This window comes from Carassius carassius, chromosome 26 (genome assembly GCF_963082965.1).
Source record: "Carassius carassius chromosome 26, fCarCar2.1, whole genome shotgun sequence".
NCBI classification, from domain to species: Eukaryota; Metazoa; Chordata; class Actinopteri; order Cypriniformes; family Cyprinidae; genus Carassius; species Carassius carassius.
Window position 1 is genome coordinate 710703 of NC_081780.1, and position 19306 is coordinate 730008.

At 36.7% G+C, this 19306-nt stretch overlaps 2 protein-coding genes and 2 non-coding genes across 5 annotated transcripts in view; all 4 read left to right on the plus strand.

The window, feature by feature from the left end:
- The window catches only part of LOC132105443 (dual specificity protein phosphatase 16-like), an 18588-nt gene extending 11087 nt beyond the window's left edge, over positions 1–7501 (plus strand). For both annotated transcript variants that reach the window (XM_059510550.1, XM_059510549.1), the window contains exons 4-7: positions 1516–1676; positions 2879–3038; positions 3853–3976; positions 5493–7501. In XM_059510550.1, the coding sequence (XP_059366533.1) occupies positions 1516–1676; positions 2879–3038; positions 3853–3976; positions 5493–6240 (1193 nt within the window). In that variant the 3' untranslated portion in view covers positions 6241–7501. The remainder of the gene's footprint in view (positions 1–1515; positions 1677–2878; positions 3039–3852; positions 3977–5492) is intronic.
- A 1142-nt stretch (positions 7502–8643) lies between these two features.
- Positions 8644–11955, plus strand: LOC132105444 (large ribosomal subunit protein eL20). The gene is made up of 5 exons (XM_059510551.1): positions 8644–8758; positions 9593–9772; positions 11206–11335; positions 11575–11684; positions 11809–11955. Exons 1-5 carry the CDS (start codon positions 8741–8743, stop codon positions 11899–11901), a joined length of 531 nt encoding a protein of 176 aa, XP_059366534.1. The 5' UTR covers positions 8644–8740; the 3' UTR covers positions 11902–11955.
- LOC132106347 (small nucleolar RNA SNORA68) lies at positions 10166–10300 on the plus strand. The gene has a single exon (XR_009424131.1). It is a non-coding gene; the product is annotated as a small nucleolar RNA SNORA68 (small nucleolar RNA).
- On the plus strand, positions 11365–11499 carry LOC132106348 (small nucleolar RNA SNORA68). Its single transcript, XR_009424132.1, has one exon. It is a non-coding gene; the product is annotated as a small nucleolar RNA SNORA68 (small nucleolar RNA).
- Positions 11956–19306: the final 7351 nt, after the last annotated feature.

Here is a 19306-nt window from a genome sequence, read left to right on the forward strand (position 1 = left end):
TCATTATATCTGACAGGGAAGCCAAAATGCGCGGGGCGTTCAAGCTCCTCCGTTCCTCCGCTCGCCATGACCACTGAGTGTGGACTAAACATGCGCAACTTTTTTTTTCTTCATAAATCAATCCGGGGGTCACGTGTGTGCCGAACCGAAGATATTGATCAATGATGATCCGTTGCACCACTACTATAGTGTGTCATTTGAAAACATTGCAGATGTGTTTTAAAATACAACAACGAGCACCACGAAACCATTTAAAGAGGCGCATTCAGCGGTCTCCTTGATGGGAAACAGTCAACAAAGTAACATGATCTCCAACGTATGGCGTTCCCTCTTCATTTTATCAAATGATCATAATCACATCTATTCATTTTACAGTCCTGCTACTAGCATTTTATTCAGACTAAAACCCCTTTAATTCGGGTGAGAAAGCTTTTTTTTCCAAGTGGCTTGTGCACATAATAATAATACCGCTGCAGATGCATTTTGCAGCATTAAGGTTATTAATTGACCATTAATTTAAACGACGATCGATCATGGAAATTATCTAATATTGACATCCCTAAATACAAATGAGTTGGATGGAAAACTGGTTATTGTCTGCATCAAACCATGTCTCCGAACAAATGTGATTCACCGTTCTGGGCAGCTCCAGGACAGCTGTCTCTCTGAGCGCGGTGCTGTCTGTGAGCGGCGGAGTAACATCAGAGACAGTTTACTTTGGTAACGTCACGCTGCAGTTCTCTGACTACCTTTATCTCCCAGGACTGCTGTTGAATCTTTCAAAAGTTTTGGCTTGGGGTGCTTCACATGCAGTGGCAGCAGCAGCACTTTCCACCGCACCAATAACACGGGGCTGCCCGCCGACGTGCCTGACTTTAAATCGGCGCTACTAAACACGGATATCGGCCGATGCCGATATATATTAAAAAAGGACAAATATCGGCCCGATATATCGGTCGACCTCTACTTTACAGTTAGTAATTTTAGTGCTTTAACTTTTTAAAATATGACCAATTTAATTTCAGCTTTGTTAATAATTAAACATTAATTTAATTTTAAATCAGTTTTAGGTTTTATTAACTTCAATATTTCTATTTAGGTTTCATTTAGTAATAATTTGGTCTTCAACTTTTAGCATGTTTAAGTGTTTTATATATTAATTTTATTTTGCAGTTGACAGCCTTTTTTTTTTCCTTTTTTTTTTTTTTTTTTTTTTAAAGTCTAATTTTATTTCGGCTTTAGTTATTTATTTCCAGTCAGTATTTTTAGTGCTTCAACTAAAACTTGGTTATTTGCCAAGGCAGAATTTCTAATTTTAAGTGTTGTAGTGTTAATTTAATCTAAAGTTGTTTATAGTGACGTCAATCTTGGACGCAAACTTAAAGACACGATGCACTCGACACATTAACCCTTCGAGGGTGTCTCTTTAAGCAGGTTTTGATCGTCCCTCTGTCTTCATAAACACTAGTTTGACTAAACGCAGCGGTTCATGGCGTGCTCTGTCCCGGTCTGCAGGTGGTTTTGTGGCGTTCTCGCAGCTGTTCCCGGGTCTGTGTGAAGGGAAGTCCTCGCTGGTGCCATTCTGCATCTCTCAGCCCTGTCTCCCTGTGAGCAGCGGGCCGACGCGGATCCTGCCGCACCTGTACCTGGGCTGCCAGAGAGACGTGCTCAACCAGGTGACGCTCACTCACTGCACTAAAAATCAGATTTAAAAAAACATTGTCAAATTCAAAATAAAAATCCACATTCCAATGTAAATATTTTAGGTGTTTATCATATGTGTAGCAATATCCAACAATGCATTGTATATACGATTTTTCTTTTTAATGCTAAAAATCACTAGGATAAGAATACATTTCCTACCGTAAATATATCAAAACATAATTTTAGATTAGTAATATGCATTGCTTAGAACTTTAAAGATGATTTTCTCAATATTTAGATTTTTTTTTTTTTGCATCCTCAGATTGCAGATTGTCAAAATAGTTGTATCTATTTTTTTTTTTTATTGCTTTGAATAAACGTGCATTTGAAATATGTTGCTCGATGCGCCCTCTTATGATCTCAGGAGAGAAGCCAAAAGCTGAAATTGCCTTTAAAATTGTGTACTTAAATATTATCTATATTCAAATTTAAATTAAGTTACTAATTATAGTGCTTCAAGTTTTAAAATATGACTGTTTGGGTTTCCATTAATTGTGTTTTTCAATTTTAGTTCAGTATTGCTTTTTTATTCTATAGTTAGTTATTTTATTGCCTTAGCTTTTTTTTTTTAAATATGACAACTTGAGTTTAATTACAGCTTAAGTTCAGTATTAGATTGTATTCATTTGCATTTAATAATTTTAGTGCTTCAACTTATAAATATTAGTATTTGGGTTTCATTTTATTCACTTTTAATCTGGTTCAGTTCTGTTGTATTTTTATTTATTTATTTTACAGTTAGCAATTTTAGTGCTTAAACTTTTAAAAATAATTACCATACAAGTTTAATTTAATTGCAGCTAAGTAAATTAACAACTTAGTAATTTTAGTGCTTCAACTTAATAAATTAATATTTATATTATTTAAAAACATAATTAAAATAGAATGCATAAATAAAAAATGTAAGTGTAATTAAACAAACTAAATAAAATTCGAAAAAAAATTCAAAACGTATTGTAAAATGAACGTCAAGCCTAATGTCTCAAGTATAGAATATATATTGGAGCTTTAAAGTTTCGACCATTAATCAAATGTATACATATAAAGCCACAAACAAAACCTTAGAGCTATAAAGTATAATACATATGCATACATAAGTATCCAAACTCGAAATCACACGCTACAAAGCAGATTCAGGCCACGACGATAAAAACATCTCACGGTGTTCCCGCAGGAGCTCATGCAGCAGAGTGACATCGCTTACGTCCTCAACGCCAGCAACACATGCCCCAAACCAGACTTCATCCCCGACTCGCATTTCCTGCGCGTGCCGGTCAACGACAGCTTCTGCGAGAAGATCCTGCCCTGGCTGGACCGATCCGTGGAGTTCATAGGTCAGACAACATCATATATGTGTGCGTCTTTAGAATGTAACATTTCTCCCATTCCAGAGGGAACGTTTCATGGCCATGGAAGTTCGGGAAAAGTCTGAGCATTTTGGTTTTAATATAATCAATCCATTTACTTCATATTTATTATCACACATTCACATCACACGTATATTATTTAATACATCAATCCATTCTTCATATGTATACATATACATCCACAAACAAAACCTTACAGCTATAAAGTATATACTTACACTATACAACTGTGGCTCTGGTTTTAAACATTTCTTTTTAATTACTTTTTTACTGGCGGCCAGAAAATTCTTATTTTCAGTTTTCTTTTTTTCATTATTTATATTATGTGTTTTAATCATTTGAATTAATTTTTTAAATACTATATGTACACTTTTTTTGTTGTTTGTTTGAACAATGTTTTAGCTTGTTTTAGTTCACTTTTTGTTTTAGTTAATTTCATATTTAGCTTTCATTTAATCCCAAATAATGAATAAATTAATCATTTTTCAGTTTGTTTTTAAATTTCAGTTATCTTTTTTAGTTTTATTGAGTTTTATTTAATACCATTTAATAATTGTTGTGCTTCTGCTTTTTTAAATATTACTCTTTAGGTTTAATTTAATTTTATTTTTGTTCAAGTTTTTCCATTTCATTTCAGTTTAACTTATTTTATTTTCCAGTTCATAATTTTGGTGCTTCAAATTTTTTTATATATTACTATATATGTTTCATTAAATTTTTGTCATTATTGTTTTAGTGTTCTTAGTTCAGTTCAGAAGTGTTTTTGTGTGTTTCCTGTCAGAGAGAGCCAAGGCCAGTAACGCCAGAGTCCTGGTCCACTGTCTGGCGGGAATCTCTCGCTCGGCCACCATCGCCATCGCCTACATCATGAAGAGGATGGACATGTCGTTAGATGAAGCGTACAGGTACTACAGCAGATTCTCTGAGCCTTTATTAAATGACACCCAGCTCATATTTCAACATCAGATCAACAGAATCTTCCTAGTATTATTATTATTATTATTTTGATGACCGTTCAACACATTCTGACTATGTCATGCAAAAAATTTTAACTTGCACATGATAGTACTCATTGAGATTAAATTAGTTTGTAGATATCTTGCAATTCTGGCATTCTAGCAGTTTGGACTTTTTCTCTTAATTGCAAGTTTATATCTTGCAATTTTGACTTTCTCACAATTCTGACATTTTTCTTGCAGTTGTGAGTTTATATCTTACAGTTCTTACTTTTTCCTCACAGTTTACTTTTTTCTTGCAGTTTTGACCTCACAATTCTGACTTTTTTTTTTTTACAATTCAGATTTTTTTTCTTGCAATTGTTAGTTTATATCTTACAGTTCTTCTGACAATTCTGACTTTTTTCTCACAATTCGAACTTTTTTCTTGCAATTCGAACTTTTTTTCTCACAATTGCGAGTTTATATTTTACAGTTCTTCTCGCAATTCTGACTTTTTCTCGCAATTCTGACTTTTTTCTCGCAATTCGAACTTTTTTTCTCACAATTGCGAGTTTATATTTTACAGTTCTTCTCGCAATTCTGACTTTTTTCTCACAATTCTGACTTTTTTCTCACAATTCTGACTTTTTTCTCGCAATTCGAACTTTTTTTCTCGCAATTGCGAGTTTATATTTTACAGTTCTTCTCGCAATTCTGACTTTTTTCTCGCAATTCGAACTTTTTTACTCGCAATTCTGACTTTTTTCTCGCAATTCGAACTTTTTTTCTCGCAATTGCGAGTTTATATTTTACAGTTCTTCTCGCAATTCTGACTTTTTTCTCACAATTCTGACTTTTTTCTCGCAATTCTGACTTTTTTCTCGCAATTCGAACTTTTTTTCTCGCAATTGCGAGTTCATATTTTACAGTTCTTCTCGCAATTCTGACTTTTTTCTCGCAATTCGAACTTTTTTTCTCGCAATTCTGACTTTTTTCTCGCAATTCGAACTTTTTTTCTCGCAATTGCAAGTTTATATTTTACAGTTCTTTTCGCAATTCTGACTTTTTTCTCACAATTTGGACTTTTTTCTCGCAATTCAAACTTTTTTTCTCGCAATTGCGAGTTTGTATTTTACAGTTCTTCTCGCAATTCTGACTTTTTTCTCGCAATTCGAACTTTTTTTCTCGCAATTGCGAGTTTATATTTTACAGTTCTTCCAACTTCCAACTTCGAGTTTATATCTTACAGTTCTTACTTTTTTCTCACAATTATGACGCCAATTGTGTTTATATCATGCAATTCTGACTTTTTTCTCACAATTCTGAATTTTGTCTTGCAGTCCTAATGAAAATTTTTTTTTTAATTGTGATATGAAAACTTGCATTTGTCAGAAAAAAAAGAGTATTGTGAGATAAAAACTTTCAATTACCGATAGATCTCAAATCAGTGTCTGATCTCACCACATTGCGTGTCTGTTCACAGGTTCGTGAAAGAGAAACGGCCGACCATCTCGCCCAACTTCAACTTCTTAGGTCAGCTGCTGGACTTCGAGAAGAAGCTGAAGAGCGTGAGCGATGCGCCGCTCAAACCCCGACCGCCGTCAGACGAGCAGAAGCCGGAGCCGCTGACGATGCCCTGCGTTCTGTCCGACGTCCCCGAGGAGCATCTTCTGGCCCGGGCGCTCTGCAGCCTTCAGCTCGGAGAGGAACCAGAGGAGAACGTCCGGCCCAAACGCTCCTTCTCCCTGGACATCAAGTCCTACGGCGAGTCTGGAGCGTCTCTGCGAGCGTTTCCTGTCGGTGAGCCCTGCCAGTTCTCTCTGGTGCAGGAGGTTTCCGAGCAAAGTCCGGCTGAAGATAATAATAAGACGCTCCAGCGCAGCGGCAGCATGGATGGAGCTCCATCTAAAACGGCTCAAGCACTTAAAGGCTGGCACTCAGACATCGTCCTGGGACCCGTAACCGGAGGCTGGTTCCTGTCCTCCGAGTCGGCTCACTTCTACGGCTGCGCTCCGGGTCTGGAGGCGGTGAGGAGACGCGGCCGGCAGCGCAGCGGAGACGGAGGAGACTCTCGCAGGAGCTGGCACGAGGAGAGCAGCTTCGAGAAGCAGCTGAAGCGCAGGAGCTGCCAGATATACGGCATGACGGACAGCCGATCCCGAGAGGAGATGAACACGAGGAGCAGCCAGTCCAGCTTCTCCGGCAGCTTGGAGATCATCGAGGTCTCCTGAGGACTTCACACGCAGTCATTCGTTTCTCTGCTTTGTTCTCATTCAGATCCGAGCTCCACACGGACACATGCATGAACGAGGAGAGTCTCTCTGAGCGCCTCACAGTTCAAATCAAGGCAAGACACTACAGATGAATCGAGCAGACCCTGTTTAACCCCATTAGTGTCCGCCCCCATTCCAAAACAATAAAAATAACTAGTTAACTCTAAAATACTTAAGTTAAGTTCAAACCAAAACTGATTCAAACACCTTCAACATTTCTCACATTATCGGTTTATCCGCTATAGCTTGGAAAATGGTGATAAAATGACTCCACGCTAAACTGTCAAAAATGATATCTGGAGTCTGAATAATTTATGGTTTCATTACATTAAGAATTACAAGTGTTAAATATATGCATTTAAAAATGTGCATAATTATTTAATTTACATGCATAATGTAAATCACGCCCTTTCTTATCAGAAAATACTGTCAAGAGAACGAAAGCGGTTATGTTTTCAGAAAATAGATGTGGATAAAAACTGTAAAGTTTGATGGATGTAAGGGGAAAAAAACTCTTAAAAGATATGGATTGCAATTGGAATAAAAAAAAAATTTAAATGCAATAAAATAAACACTTAAATTTGTAGTTTGGATGTTTTTTAATCCACTAGTCTGAAAGAAGCAAAATAGATCTTAAAACTGAGCAGCGCCTGTAGTGTCTTGCCTTAAGAGCGTCTTTTGACATGCATTGAATTATGATCTCAGGAAGCTGTGAATCTGTTGGCGATCTAGAATCAAACACACACACAGATCTGTGATTTTCTCCATCGTCAGGCTCAAGCGTGTGATGGTGCTCGTTTCCATCCGGATTGAACAGACTCTGATTCACTGATGCTGCATCCAATACACTCCAGCAGCTTCTTCAGACCTGATGAGACACAGACGAGAAACACTTCATGAGTCTGAGCACTTTACAGCCAGAAACCCTCTCTCCTTCAAAAAACAATCCAGAACCGTGTTGATATTCATCGGTTTACCTTCTTAAAGACTCGCCAGAGGTCATGAACTTGTTCCTCAGATCACTGGTCATCAGCATTGAACCGTCTGTTCCAGGATCAGCTGTTGAGCGCCATAAAGAGTCCTTCAGACCGTCCTCTTCATGCTGAAACCATCTTCCTCTGATCTGCGTTTGATGACTTGGAACACAAGGACTGAATCAGTTTCCCAAAGCTGTGAAAATTGAGCTGAAGACTGAACGAGTCTCTGAATCACGAGTCTCTGAATCACGAGTCTCTGAATCACGAGTCTCTGAATCACGAGCCTCTGAATCACGAGTCTCTGAATCACATTCGACGTGCTTTTACACAGGCCTCAAATCTACAGTGATCAATTTTTTATATTTTTACAATAAAGTCAGATGACTGATATAATCATTCATAAGACAGATCGGCCATTGTTTTTGTGATTTGTGTCTGGGATGGTACCGAGATCTTAATCAGTAGCTGTTTGTTGATTGTTGAAATAAAACACAAGTGGTACTTGAACATCTATAGTGGGTCATTTGGGACGCAGTTTTAGATTACAGCAGGGGGCGTGTCGCCCTCTAGCGCTGCAGATGTGCTACAGCATCAACAACGTGCGCACACGAGAGCTCAGAGCTTTATTCCTGTCCCAGCTGTATATTTATCAATTAACTTGAATTATACACCCAAACCCGTATTTTATAGCTTCATAATTAAATAATTAAGATGATAAACGCTGCTGTTGTAGATGCATTTTATCTTTGTGTCCAGCAGGCGGCAGTAACGAGCAACTCTGAAGGATCATGGGTAATGTAGTTTTTCCACCATGAATACATATCAACACAATGTTCTTTTTATGTAATTCTGAATCTTAAACTCTAACATATTTATTATATCATTACAATTCTTCTAAAGTTTTTTTAGTTGATGTCGATGATGATTTTTGATACATTCTAAAAATTTATTAAAACGTGTATCTATAATTGTATTGTATAATTGACTTTAATATTGGCTTAAGGTAATAATTAATCCCATGATGCTTAATAAACATAAAAGTTAAAGTAATGCCTATAACACACTAATTATTTTTTTCTGTAAAGATCTTAAATATATTTCATGACTCCTTGACTTAAATTACTAGAAACAAGAAGTGTATAAAATATCGTATTAAAATAAATAATTTGCAGAATCTAATACTTTGACATGTATTATGCAGGTGTTATCCCACATTTCTGTTTGACTTGTATGCATTGCGTGTTATTTTAAAGTTAATTAAAATAAAATTATAATAAAAAATGTATATTAATTATATAATTTATATTTATATTAAATTTTAATTAAAATAAAAAAGACCGCTAGCTGCTATGATTGACGGCTCTGAGTGACCAATAAAAAAAAAAGCTTCCAGTAAGCCCCGCCCCCTCGGAAGCGGATTGACGTCAGGATTCCCCGCCCTGCAGCTTCCTCTTTCACAGTGGCCGTCAGCGAGAGACACCATGAAGGCGTCTGGCACAGTACGTAAAATCCTTTTTAAATCACTTCAAACTCTCTTAAACCTCACAGTTATAACATGAAAACACGCATAAGGCATTAAACTATCCATAACAGTGACTTTACCCGATGCAAGTTTAGCATCAAAGAGCTAAATCAGCCTAGACGTGTTGATTGTAGCGCAGAGAAACATGGCGGGGGTAGAAAAACTCCCATGTGCTCACGATAAAACACACACATTAAACGTTTTAGGATTTTTTAGTTAATTTGCGGTCTAACACACTCTCAAAATACTCGGTCTCGTATTTAAACCAGTGTTATTAAAGTGATGTGCTTGAACTCTGCGGTTGTTTACCACAGGCTTTGTTTTCTACGCGATAAACTCCAGTCAGTTCGCTCGAGGCGCCTTTATGCTAGCCTGATTTAGGAAAGCTATGATAGTTTTGTGCGTTTTTATGTAAATCAAGTATATGTCGATCTAAATCGGTGAAAGATGCTCTAATGATGATCCTTCCTTCTGGGTTCAATTACTAAACTCTGAACACTTTAACTTGATGCTAAAAGTTCTAGCAAAAGATAAACCGCCACGAATGTCCATCACCAATAAATTACCTAATCTATAAAAAACAATGGTGAAATTAAACCGTATCACTTCGAAATCGCAAGTAAGTTAAGTTCAAAATACTTAAAAATAAATTTTTTGAATTGGAACGACTAAAACGCACTCATTATTATTTACAACTTAAAATATGTTGTTTTTGCAGTGCAAGTTTACATCCTCCTATAATCATTCACTAGTGTTCAGATTCAGGTTTCTTTGAACTGATGTCATTTGAATGTGTTTTCTCTCTCTCCAGCTTCGGGAGTATAAGGTTGTTGGGCGTCTCTTGCCCTCGGCTAAGAACCCGGCTCCTCCTCTGTACCGCATGAGGATCTTCGCCCCGAACCATGTGGTGGCCAAGTCTCGCTTCTGGTACTTCGTCTCCCAGCTGAGGAAGATGAAGAAAGCCTCTGGAGAGATTGTCTACTGTGGCCTGGTACGAATATGGCCTTTTGGTTCCCAGATGGGTTTTGGAGTCGATTCCCTTAGCTTGATCTATTCATTTGTTAGTAGTATGTCATTTGACACTCAGTTTTAGTGAGTGATGATCAGCAATATATGTTCACCCATACAGCTTTATCTCAGCTAGACATACTATGATTTAATTGTTAGAAATGCATAAAAGAGTATCTGTGGTCGTTTTTTTTTTAACCAATTCATTGAAAGGAATAGTCTGAGAACCAGTTTGCCGAAAAAAAGAATCAGACATCCCGTCCCTATTAGTGAACAAACAATGTGAATTAATGGTTCTCTCTATTGAAGACTGTTAAAGAAGAGTCGGTTCCCTTTTGCAGTGAGCACCATGAAATTCACAATTTTGCGTTCATCCTGCACACACAAACCCAAAGGTCATTTCCTCCCAGTGTTATGCCCTTGCCATGTGTGCACAAAGAAACACTGAACCTTGTCGCCTTTCATTGGCTGTAAAATGTGCCGCTGAAAGTGAAATCAAGGTGCGACACGATCCTGTCTCACGAGAGATGCTTCTGTCTTTATAAAAGCTGTTGTTTATTATTTGTGGAAACATTAATTGGTTCCTTTTTGATGGGATGGGGTTCGATTCCCTTTTTTGACGGGATGGGGGGGTTGTTTTCCTTTTATTTGATGGGTCGATTCCCATTTGTTGATGTGTGGGTTGATTCCCTTTTTTGACGGATGTGGTTCGATTCCCTTTTTTTTGACGGATGTGGTTTGATTCCTTTTTTTTGACGGGATGGGGTTTGATTCCCGTTTTTGACGGATGTGGTTCGATTCCCTTTTTTTGACGGATGTGGTTCGATTCCCTTTTTTTTGACGGATGTGGTTTGATTCCTTTTTTTTGACTGGATGGGGTTTGATTCCCTTTTTTTTGACGGATGTGGTTCGATTCCCTTTTTTTTGACGGATGTGGTTCGATTCCCTTTTTTTTGACGGATGTGGTTCGATTCCCTTTTTTTGATGGGATGGGGTTTGATTCCTTTTTTTTGACGGGATGGGGTTTGATTCCCGTTTTTGACAGGATGGGGTCCGATTCTCCTTTTTTGACGGGATGGGGTCCCTTATTTGACTGATGGGGGGTTCCTTTTTATTTGACCGGTCGATTCCCATTGGTTTGTGTGGGGTTCAATCCCCTTTTTTGATAGGCCTTGGGTCGATTCCCCTTTTTGGACTGAGGGGTTGAATCCCATTATATTGATTCTTTTTAGAAATCAATTCTGATCTGCTAGTAATGAAAGCAGCAAGCTTAGTGCTTTTCCTGTTACTTTGAGATGCTACAACAGTGCGTTTAATGTAATCGAGCTATAACTCGGGAGTTTTTTTTTCCTGTTTCTGAGACGGCGTGTCTGGAGGTTAACCACTTTTTTGTTTCCATATTGTGTTCCTGCACAGGTCCATGAGAAGTCTCCCCTCAAGGTGAAGAACTTTGGCATCTGGCTGCGTTACGACTCTCGCAGTGGGACCCACAACATGTACCGCGAGTACAGAGACCTGACCACGTCTGGAGCCGTCACTCAGTGCTGTGAGTTTAACAAACACGCTCGTTCAGCCTGCACACACAAACCCAAAGGTCATTTCCTCCCAGTGTCATGCCCTTGCCATGTGTGCACAAAGAAACACCGAACCTTGTCGCCTTTCATAGGCTGTCATACGTGCCGCTGAAAGTGAAATCAAGGTGCGACACGAGATCCTGCAGCAGGAGCGTTGCTGCTCTGTGTTTTAGCTCTATAGTAAATGTCACGTATTTGATGTGTGCTTTAGATCGTGATATGGGAGCCAGGCATCGCGCTCGTGCTCACGCCATCCAGATCATGAAGGTGCAGATCATCCCAGCCAACAAATGCCGCAGACCTGCCATCAAGCAGTTCCACGTGAGTTTCCATGTTCAAATGATGCTTGAGTTTCTTTTATCAAATGCACATGGATGCAACCATAATAACAGCTGTTTAAACTTGTATCTAAAGGCTTTAATGTTTTTTTTTCCCGATTCAACAGGACTCCAAGATTAAGTTCCCTCTTCCTCACAGGGTTCTGCGTCGCCAGCACAAGCCCCGATTCACCACCAAGAGACCAAACACTTTCTTTTAAAGTGTATGTTTGTGCTCTCACATTACAGACTAATAAAATTGGAGAAAATCTAAAGTGATGTTGTTGCATGGTTTTTAAGTGACTCAAAGTCCTGGATAGACTGGTCAAATCCTTAGAGAATATCTCTGGGTCACCTTATAATCATAAAGGGGAAAATTTGCAAAAAAAACAAAACATTTTGGACCAAAAAAACGTGCATTGATTTTTTTTTTTTGATCTTGCGTTTGTGACATAGCATGTGATAAAAAAAAAAAAAATCAATTTGAGCAACTTTTGATATGCAGCAATAATCCTGATAACTTAGTATATATTTTCATTTTACAATGAGACTTTGGGTGGAGGATGCAATATTGTAATGCCTAATGGGCTTTAAAGGAAACTATAGAAGACCATTATAAGTGTAATATAGGACTATTACTCTGGTAATCAAGTAGCTGTGGAGTTTGATTGGTTTGCCCTTTTGAAATCCGTTTTCTTTGGATTTCTTTTAAAATCAGCAGTAAATCTATCTGAACACTGGCAGGTGTTTATAAACCCACCAGTCCTTTTTGTTTTAATTAAGATAATAAAATTAAAAAATATATAATATCGTTGACCGCATTGGCCTTTGTAGATTTAAACCCACGTGTTGGGGAAAACTGATCTTTTTTTTATAAAATGCATAGGTTTGAAATCCGGATACTGCGTTTCTCAGCGCTGCCACAAGAGGGCAGAGTTTGACCACGAACTGCGCTGCTCTTCAGTATTCACATAGTAGTGACCATACAAAAACTGAAGATTATAATTATGCACTTATTATGGCACTCACGATCTCAAAACCGGTATTATCTGTAGATATAATCGATTTATTTGTTATGAGTTACAGATTATTCCGACAAATGAAAACTTTATGCAAATATCACATAAAATGCTGGATAGAACACAAAGATGTGAATAAAACAACTACAAACTTGAGGTGGATACAGTTAATTATTTATTCATTTGCGAAAGTAAATAAATGCACTTACAATAAAATTATATAAATTATAACAAATATTTAATACAGTCATCTAAGAGTCAAAAGGAAACAAATAAATACATTATTATTTATTATAAAAAATTATAATACATTTTACACAATTTTAAAATTTAAACGTTTATTTATAGTACCTGTGTATAATTTGAATGCATTCTTCCCAGAATAAAAAAAAAAGAATAAATGTAATATTTATATATCATTAGATTTTATTATATAAAATTATTATAAATTATATACACTTAAATCAACACGTGGGCCACCTTTATAAAAATAAATAATATATATGATTTATAAACTGATAGAAAATTAAATTTGAAGTCATCCGATCAAAAGGGAAAAAAATTAATTATATTTTCTCAAAATATTAAATTATAATTAGTAATGTACTTAATTCAGCAAGTGACCCATACACACACACACACACACACACACACACACATATATGGACTTTAATAACAGTTTAACCCCAATTTGTTGTTCTCCTCTTGAGCACTGAGCTGTCGTGAGTGGAGGAAGTGGCTGAAAACACACAGTTCTCCCACACACTACCTGAGTCAGCAGCTCACGGCCCACGGAAGCCAGTTTGATTGATTGGACTGAGAGTTCCCACATTCAGGACACAGGGAGACTTTCACAGGATATGCAGTTAAACGCAGAGAGCCATGTCAAAACCTCCCACTGCGCCGGTGCTTCAACACTTGGTCCAAGCAAACACTTAAAGTATAATGTTTTTGAGACACAGGCCGGCTACTGAAAACCTGCCATGAATGACTGGCCTCACACACGGATCTAAAAAGAGAGAAAATCAACATGGGAAAGAGAGAGAGAGAGAGAAAGTAATTAAATAGAACATTTCATGCTAAAGGATCAGAACAGATGAGTGTAGTATGCAGTATATACTGTGTGCTGAGTATGGGACTGTTCTGATACACAGATATTTACAGTATAACACTGTCAACATTTCCATCTACCTGGAGGATTAGCATAATTAACTAACTACTAGCTTAAGAACAGCAGTCTTTCATTTGGCTCACATCACCCTGGAAATCTGACACACTTTACACACTGTACAGAATATGGAATCCCACAATGCATTGTGCTCAACCATCACTTTCTGTGCTTGTTTCTGCCCTTAAAAAAAAAAAAAAGAACAATCCAATACAGACCTAGAAAAATGTCAGAATTTTGAGATAAGCAATTGACTTAAAAAAAAAAAAAAAATTTCAAAATTGTCAATTGGGATAAAGTCAGAATTCTAATTTTAACTCAGAATTCTGAGAAAGAAAGTCACAACTGTGAGATTAAACTCAGAATTCCGAGAAGAAAGATTGGAACTGCGAGATGTAAACCTCAGTATTCAGAGAATTGCAAGATAAAGTCTAATTGCGAAATGGAAACTCAGATAAAAATAAAAATAAAAAATTGATTCAGTGACATAAACAGACGTCATTTTCATTCTTATAAATGAACCAAAAGTGGAAAACACTCCTGTTCTAAACTTATCTTGATAAGACTGTCAAATGTTAAATGCAAATAATAAAATGCACAATAATAATTTTTGTTAGATGATAAGTAGTGTTGAGTGGCCTGACCTTCAGACTGATGGCAGAAGGTTTAGGATCCTTGGCTTCTTTGAATGGCCAAGCCCCGCCCAAGAGGCCATATGACTGACAGGTAAAGCAACCAATCATGTTTCAGTAGGCGTGACGCCTGGGGCCAGATGTTAAGTAGATGCAACTTGCTAAATAAAACATGAATGTAATGAGGTCATGTGACAATCATTCAATCGTGTAAATAGAGCTTTGAGGTTTTTGAAGGACTCTCATTCTGTTTCTTCGGCTGAAGGCCGTCATGGGAATACATCCCAGTCTGTTTAGTTCAGTGTCTACTGTGTCCAGAGCATAGACTGTATAAAAACAGGTCCAGAGTGACGAAAGGTGGCAAACGAAATGCCTTGTGATCACTAACAGGGGCAACAATAGACACAAGGTCTCCATTCAGATGTGTGCTCCGCTTGGCACGAGCAGCAGAGCAACAATGAGGGAAAGTAAGAAATGACTTGGAAGCCTGCGAGTCAGAATCTGTTTCACAGGCTAAGCGTTGAGCACAGAGCGGCGTCAGCGTCCTCCGGGGAGAAGAGCTGCAGCGCGACTGAGAAGCTGAACACCATGAGCCAGACAGAAAACTAGACATTTACACCACCTACACTCGTGCATTTCAAGTGCATTAGTGTACATGACGGCTTTAGTGACAATCAGTTTCCCTAAATTGACTTTTTACATCTGGATCCTGATTATTGGATGCATTATTGGAAGCTAATTCCGTATTTTCTAATAATATTACCAAGGGGCAACATGTATGTTGAAAATAGAAGGGGACCTAGGACGGATCCTTGTTGCACTCCATATTTTACTGGTGATAAATGAGATGACTCCCCATTTAAATAAACAAAATGGTAGCGATTGGTAGATTACAAAACTATACAGGTATTCAAGGGCAGGCTCTAAGATGGTTTAGATCCTACCTGTCCGAGGGAGTCATCTCATTTATCACCAGTAAAATATGCATTTTTAATTTCATTAATGACATTCACAATGCTTCATGGGTTTGTAGTTCTTTCCCTCACTAAAAGTTCACAGTCTCGTCACTTTGTCTTTTTATATGAACTTTTTAGCTTCAAATCAGTTTGTAATGTTCTGATTCTCCTTGTCGCTGATTGGTTAGGTTAATGGCGTATAATACATTAACAAAGATTTTTTAATAAATCCCTATGGAAAAAATGAATGGAAAAATATGCCCAGGATCAGTGCAGCTGGAAAGTGGGCGGGCTCTACTTGTTGGAACTCTCTGATTGGTGGAGATTTCTTTGCAGAATCATGGGTAATGTAGTTCTCGCTAAACTTGCTAATTATTGTTAAACATGATGCTAAGTAGAAATAATGTGAAATGTTGGCTTCAACAAAAGCGTATACCATCGATTAATAACCTCAGAGCTCACAACTGGTCTGTCTTTAAATGTTTATTAGTTGTTAAAAATCAGTTTATCTATGGAGAAAATGTTACTTCCGGTAACACACTCTTGCAGTCTATAATGCTCACAACTTCTGTTAATTTCTTGTTTCATCCAGCTTCTTCAAGGAAAATGCCCCTTGATGCATTTCTGGCCAAAATCCCCCTCGCTCGCTGAAATAAAGCCAGCATTATCAGAGGACGGCGCTCTGGGTGCTGAAGGAACCGAATACACATGCTTGTGTATGTTCATTGAGTTCAAATTGACCCCTTTTCCTCTAAAAGTCCAGCAGTCTTTCCACAAATGGATTTAGAAAGAAGGCCTCTCCTTTCAGGTTGACAGCAGGGGAATTCTGGGATGTGTTGCCAGTGGCGACCACAGGATGAACTTGAGGAACGTCAGCGAGTGCGTTGGCCAAAGCAGAGCTCAAATATATCTGCTCTTTGATTCCCACAGACAGGAAAGAAGCTTATTTTAACGTTCCAGAGGTTGAAAGTGCACTGCCAGCGTCTCAGTACTCCTATAAAAAGATTTATACCCCAAAAAATAAAAACAATTTGGGCTGAAATATAAACACTAATCACATTTCATAGGTTTGTTCGGCCTGGGGTTTCACACACTACAGGCATCAGTTAATCACTGTTATGTTTTATTGCAAAATCTATATTCAGAACAGACTTCATTTACAGAATTGGATGAATTTTCATTCATAAAACACTCCTGTTGTGTTGAAAATATGGCTACTGGGTTTGTATTGGGGTCAAATTGACCCATATTGGTTTCCATGCAATTTGAAAACTGGATGTAAACCAATGGCGGTCAATTTGTTGGCCATTATAGTCATTAAATTGCATTCAGCCTTTCCCAAACACATTAATACATTCAAGACTCCAAATGAGAAAACCCCACCAAATTCAAGAATAAATAAATAGGTTAAACAGCCTTTTAACCTTTTTAAAGTTTAAAAATCAAGTATGGGTCAAATTGACCTGTAATGCAATAGGAGGGTTTCAAGAACTGTAGTTTGATTTGATACTTTATGAGGTATTTCTTATTTTATTCTTTAACAAGCTTTAATAAAGAGACTATGAGACCCTTTGCTGTTTCACAAAGATTTTTTCAGAAGTTGAATGGAAACCAATGGAAGTCAATTTGACCTCAATTACCTTCAATTCAATTTGATTGTGTTCAGCCTTTCCAAAACACGTTTATGTGTTGAAACTTTGCATGTACATTCATGACCCCAAATGAGAAAAATCCACCAAATTTCAAGAAGATATAAATAGCATAACCAGCTATTCAAGGTCTTTAAAAATCAAATATGGGTCAAACTGACCTGCAATGCAATATGAGGGTTTAAAGTTTGATTGGATGAGTTCTCATGTATTTCATATTTTAGTCTTTGACAATAAAGGTTTTCTGAGACTCTTTTTCAGAGTGTCAATTTTTGTCCAAGAGTCAGTTTGATGCCAAACACCATTGTAGTCACCAAATTGCCTTCAGCCTTTCCAAAACACATCTATGTCTTAAAACTTTGCATGCATGTTCAAGACCCAAAATAAGAAAAATCCACCAAATTTCAAGAGGAAATAAATAGTTTAACCAGTGTTTAAATCAGTTTTTGGTTTGTGTCATCTTGTAATATTGTAATGTTGTTTATTTTAATGCACGGTGGTCAGAATGTCTAGAGTACATCTTCTGAAACAAACATGAGAAATGGTTGTTTTCTACATCGGTTTCTTTCTGAGCCAAACCCTGATGGAGGCCACTCTCCCATGGCATGCTGGGAGTTTTCAGTGCAACCTGAGAGGGTGACGAGACGACCGCACGCTGGAGACACACCGGGACTGTCATCAATGGGAACCCAGAGTTTGACGAACGGTTTCCCTCTTTTCCAGAGCCCGGCCCGTTCCAGAGCTCCGGCCGTCTGAATGGAGGCTTGTGCTCGTCCCAGACACACGCCTCACTCTCGGGAAACTTCACACGCGTCTAAATCACGCAGGTAAAGGCCGCTCAGGATGCGGATGTTGAGCTGATTTAAAACAAGCACACATCTGAGGCTCAGATTGCTTCATACTGACTGGGTGGCCAGTGTGGATGTTTAGGGGAAAAAACTAAAACGTCTGCACATTTATGCTTTATTATCTGTATTTTATTGTCACATAATTTAGAGACAAATAATACATCTTTTTTCTGTACAGCTTTTAAGTATAAAAATTAAATATATATACATTTAAAGTGTGTTTGTGTGTGTGTGTGTGTGTGTATGAATATGTATATATATATATAACTAATTATTAACTTAAAATTAAAATATATTAATACTGACAAATATTTAATTTGTTAATCTAAAAGTTCTTCAAATTAAACTTATGTATATTCTTAATAAATGTATGAATATTAAGTGTGTGTGTTGTGTGAGTGTGTGTGTGTGTGTGTGTGTGTGTGTGTGTGTGTGTGTGTGTGTGTGTGTGTGTATATATATATATATATTTTGTTGTATATTGCATGTCTATATATTTATGTATATATGTGTGTGTGTATATATATATATATATATATATATATATATATATATATATATGATAATTCAATATAAAATATGTGTTAATTTATTTTATTTAGTGTTATATAATTTGTTAAATATTAAAATAGTATAAAAACTGAGGTGTATATATATATATATATATATATATATATAAATGTTTGTGTGTGTATATATATATGTATATATATATATATATATATATATATATATATTACACGATTACAATTATTTGTTTATTATATATAGTATTTATTTCTCTGTTGCATTTAGATATTTTTGTTTATATATATATAAAATATTAAAATATAGTCATACTGACCATTTAATAATATTTATGACATTTTTTGATGAAGGTCTTAAAATAAACTCATATATATAAATTAATAAATTTATACATAAGTATATATATATATATATTCAGGCTAACATTACCTAACATGTGCTCCCTGGGAATATATATATATATATAATTGGTTTATGATTTATTTACTTATTAATTGCATTTAGATATATTTGTTTCATTAGTTTTAAAGTTATATATACATACTTATATTAATGCAGTTTAAATATGTTTTATTATTTATTATTAAATGATTTATTATTATAAAAAAAAATCTGGAATGTCTTAAAAATAAAGAATTAAATATTTAAATAATGATTTATTTCTAAGACGTTCTAGAAATACAAGCGTGAAATGAGTGTGTGTGTGTGTGTGTGTGTGTTGATGTGGTGTCGAGGCGTTCTGACAGTGTTTCTGCTGTCAGCTGGATGAATGAACAACCGATCGACTTCCTCTGAGCACACCTGAGTTTCTCGGCACTTCCTGTAA

What these genes read in the sequence shown, in the direction of transcription:
- LOC132105444 (XM_059510551.1), top strand. An exon ending in AGATTGTCTACTGTGGCCTG is followed by an intron (nt 9,773 to 11,205) that starts GTACGAATATGG and finishes GTTCCTGCACAG; the next exon opens with GTCCATGAGAAGTCTCCCCT. An exon ending in CTGCCATCAAGCAGTTCCAC is followed by an intron (nt 11,685 to 11,808) that starts GTGAGTTTCCAT and finishes CCGATTCAACAG; the next exon opens with GACTCCAAGATTAAGTTCCC.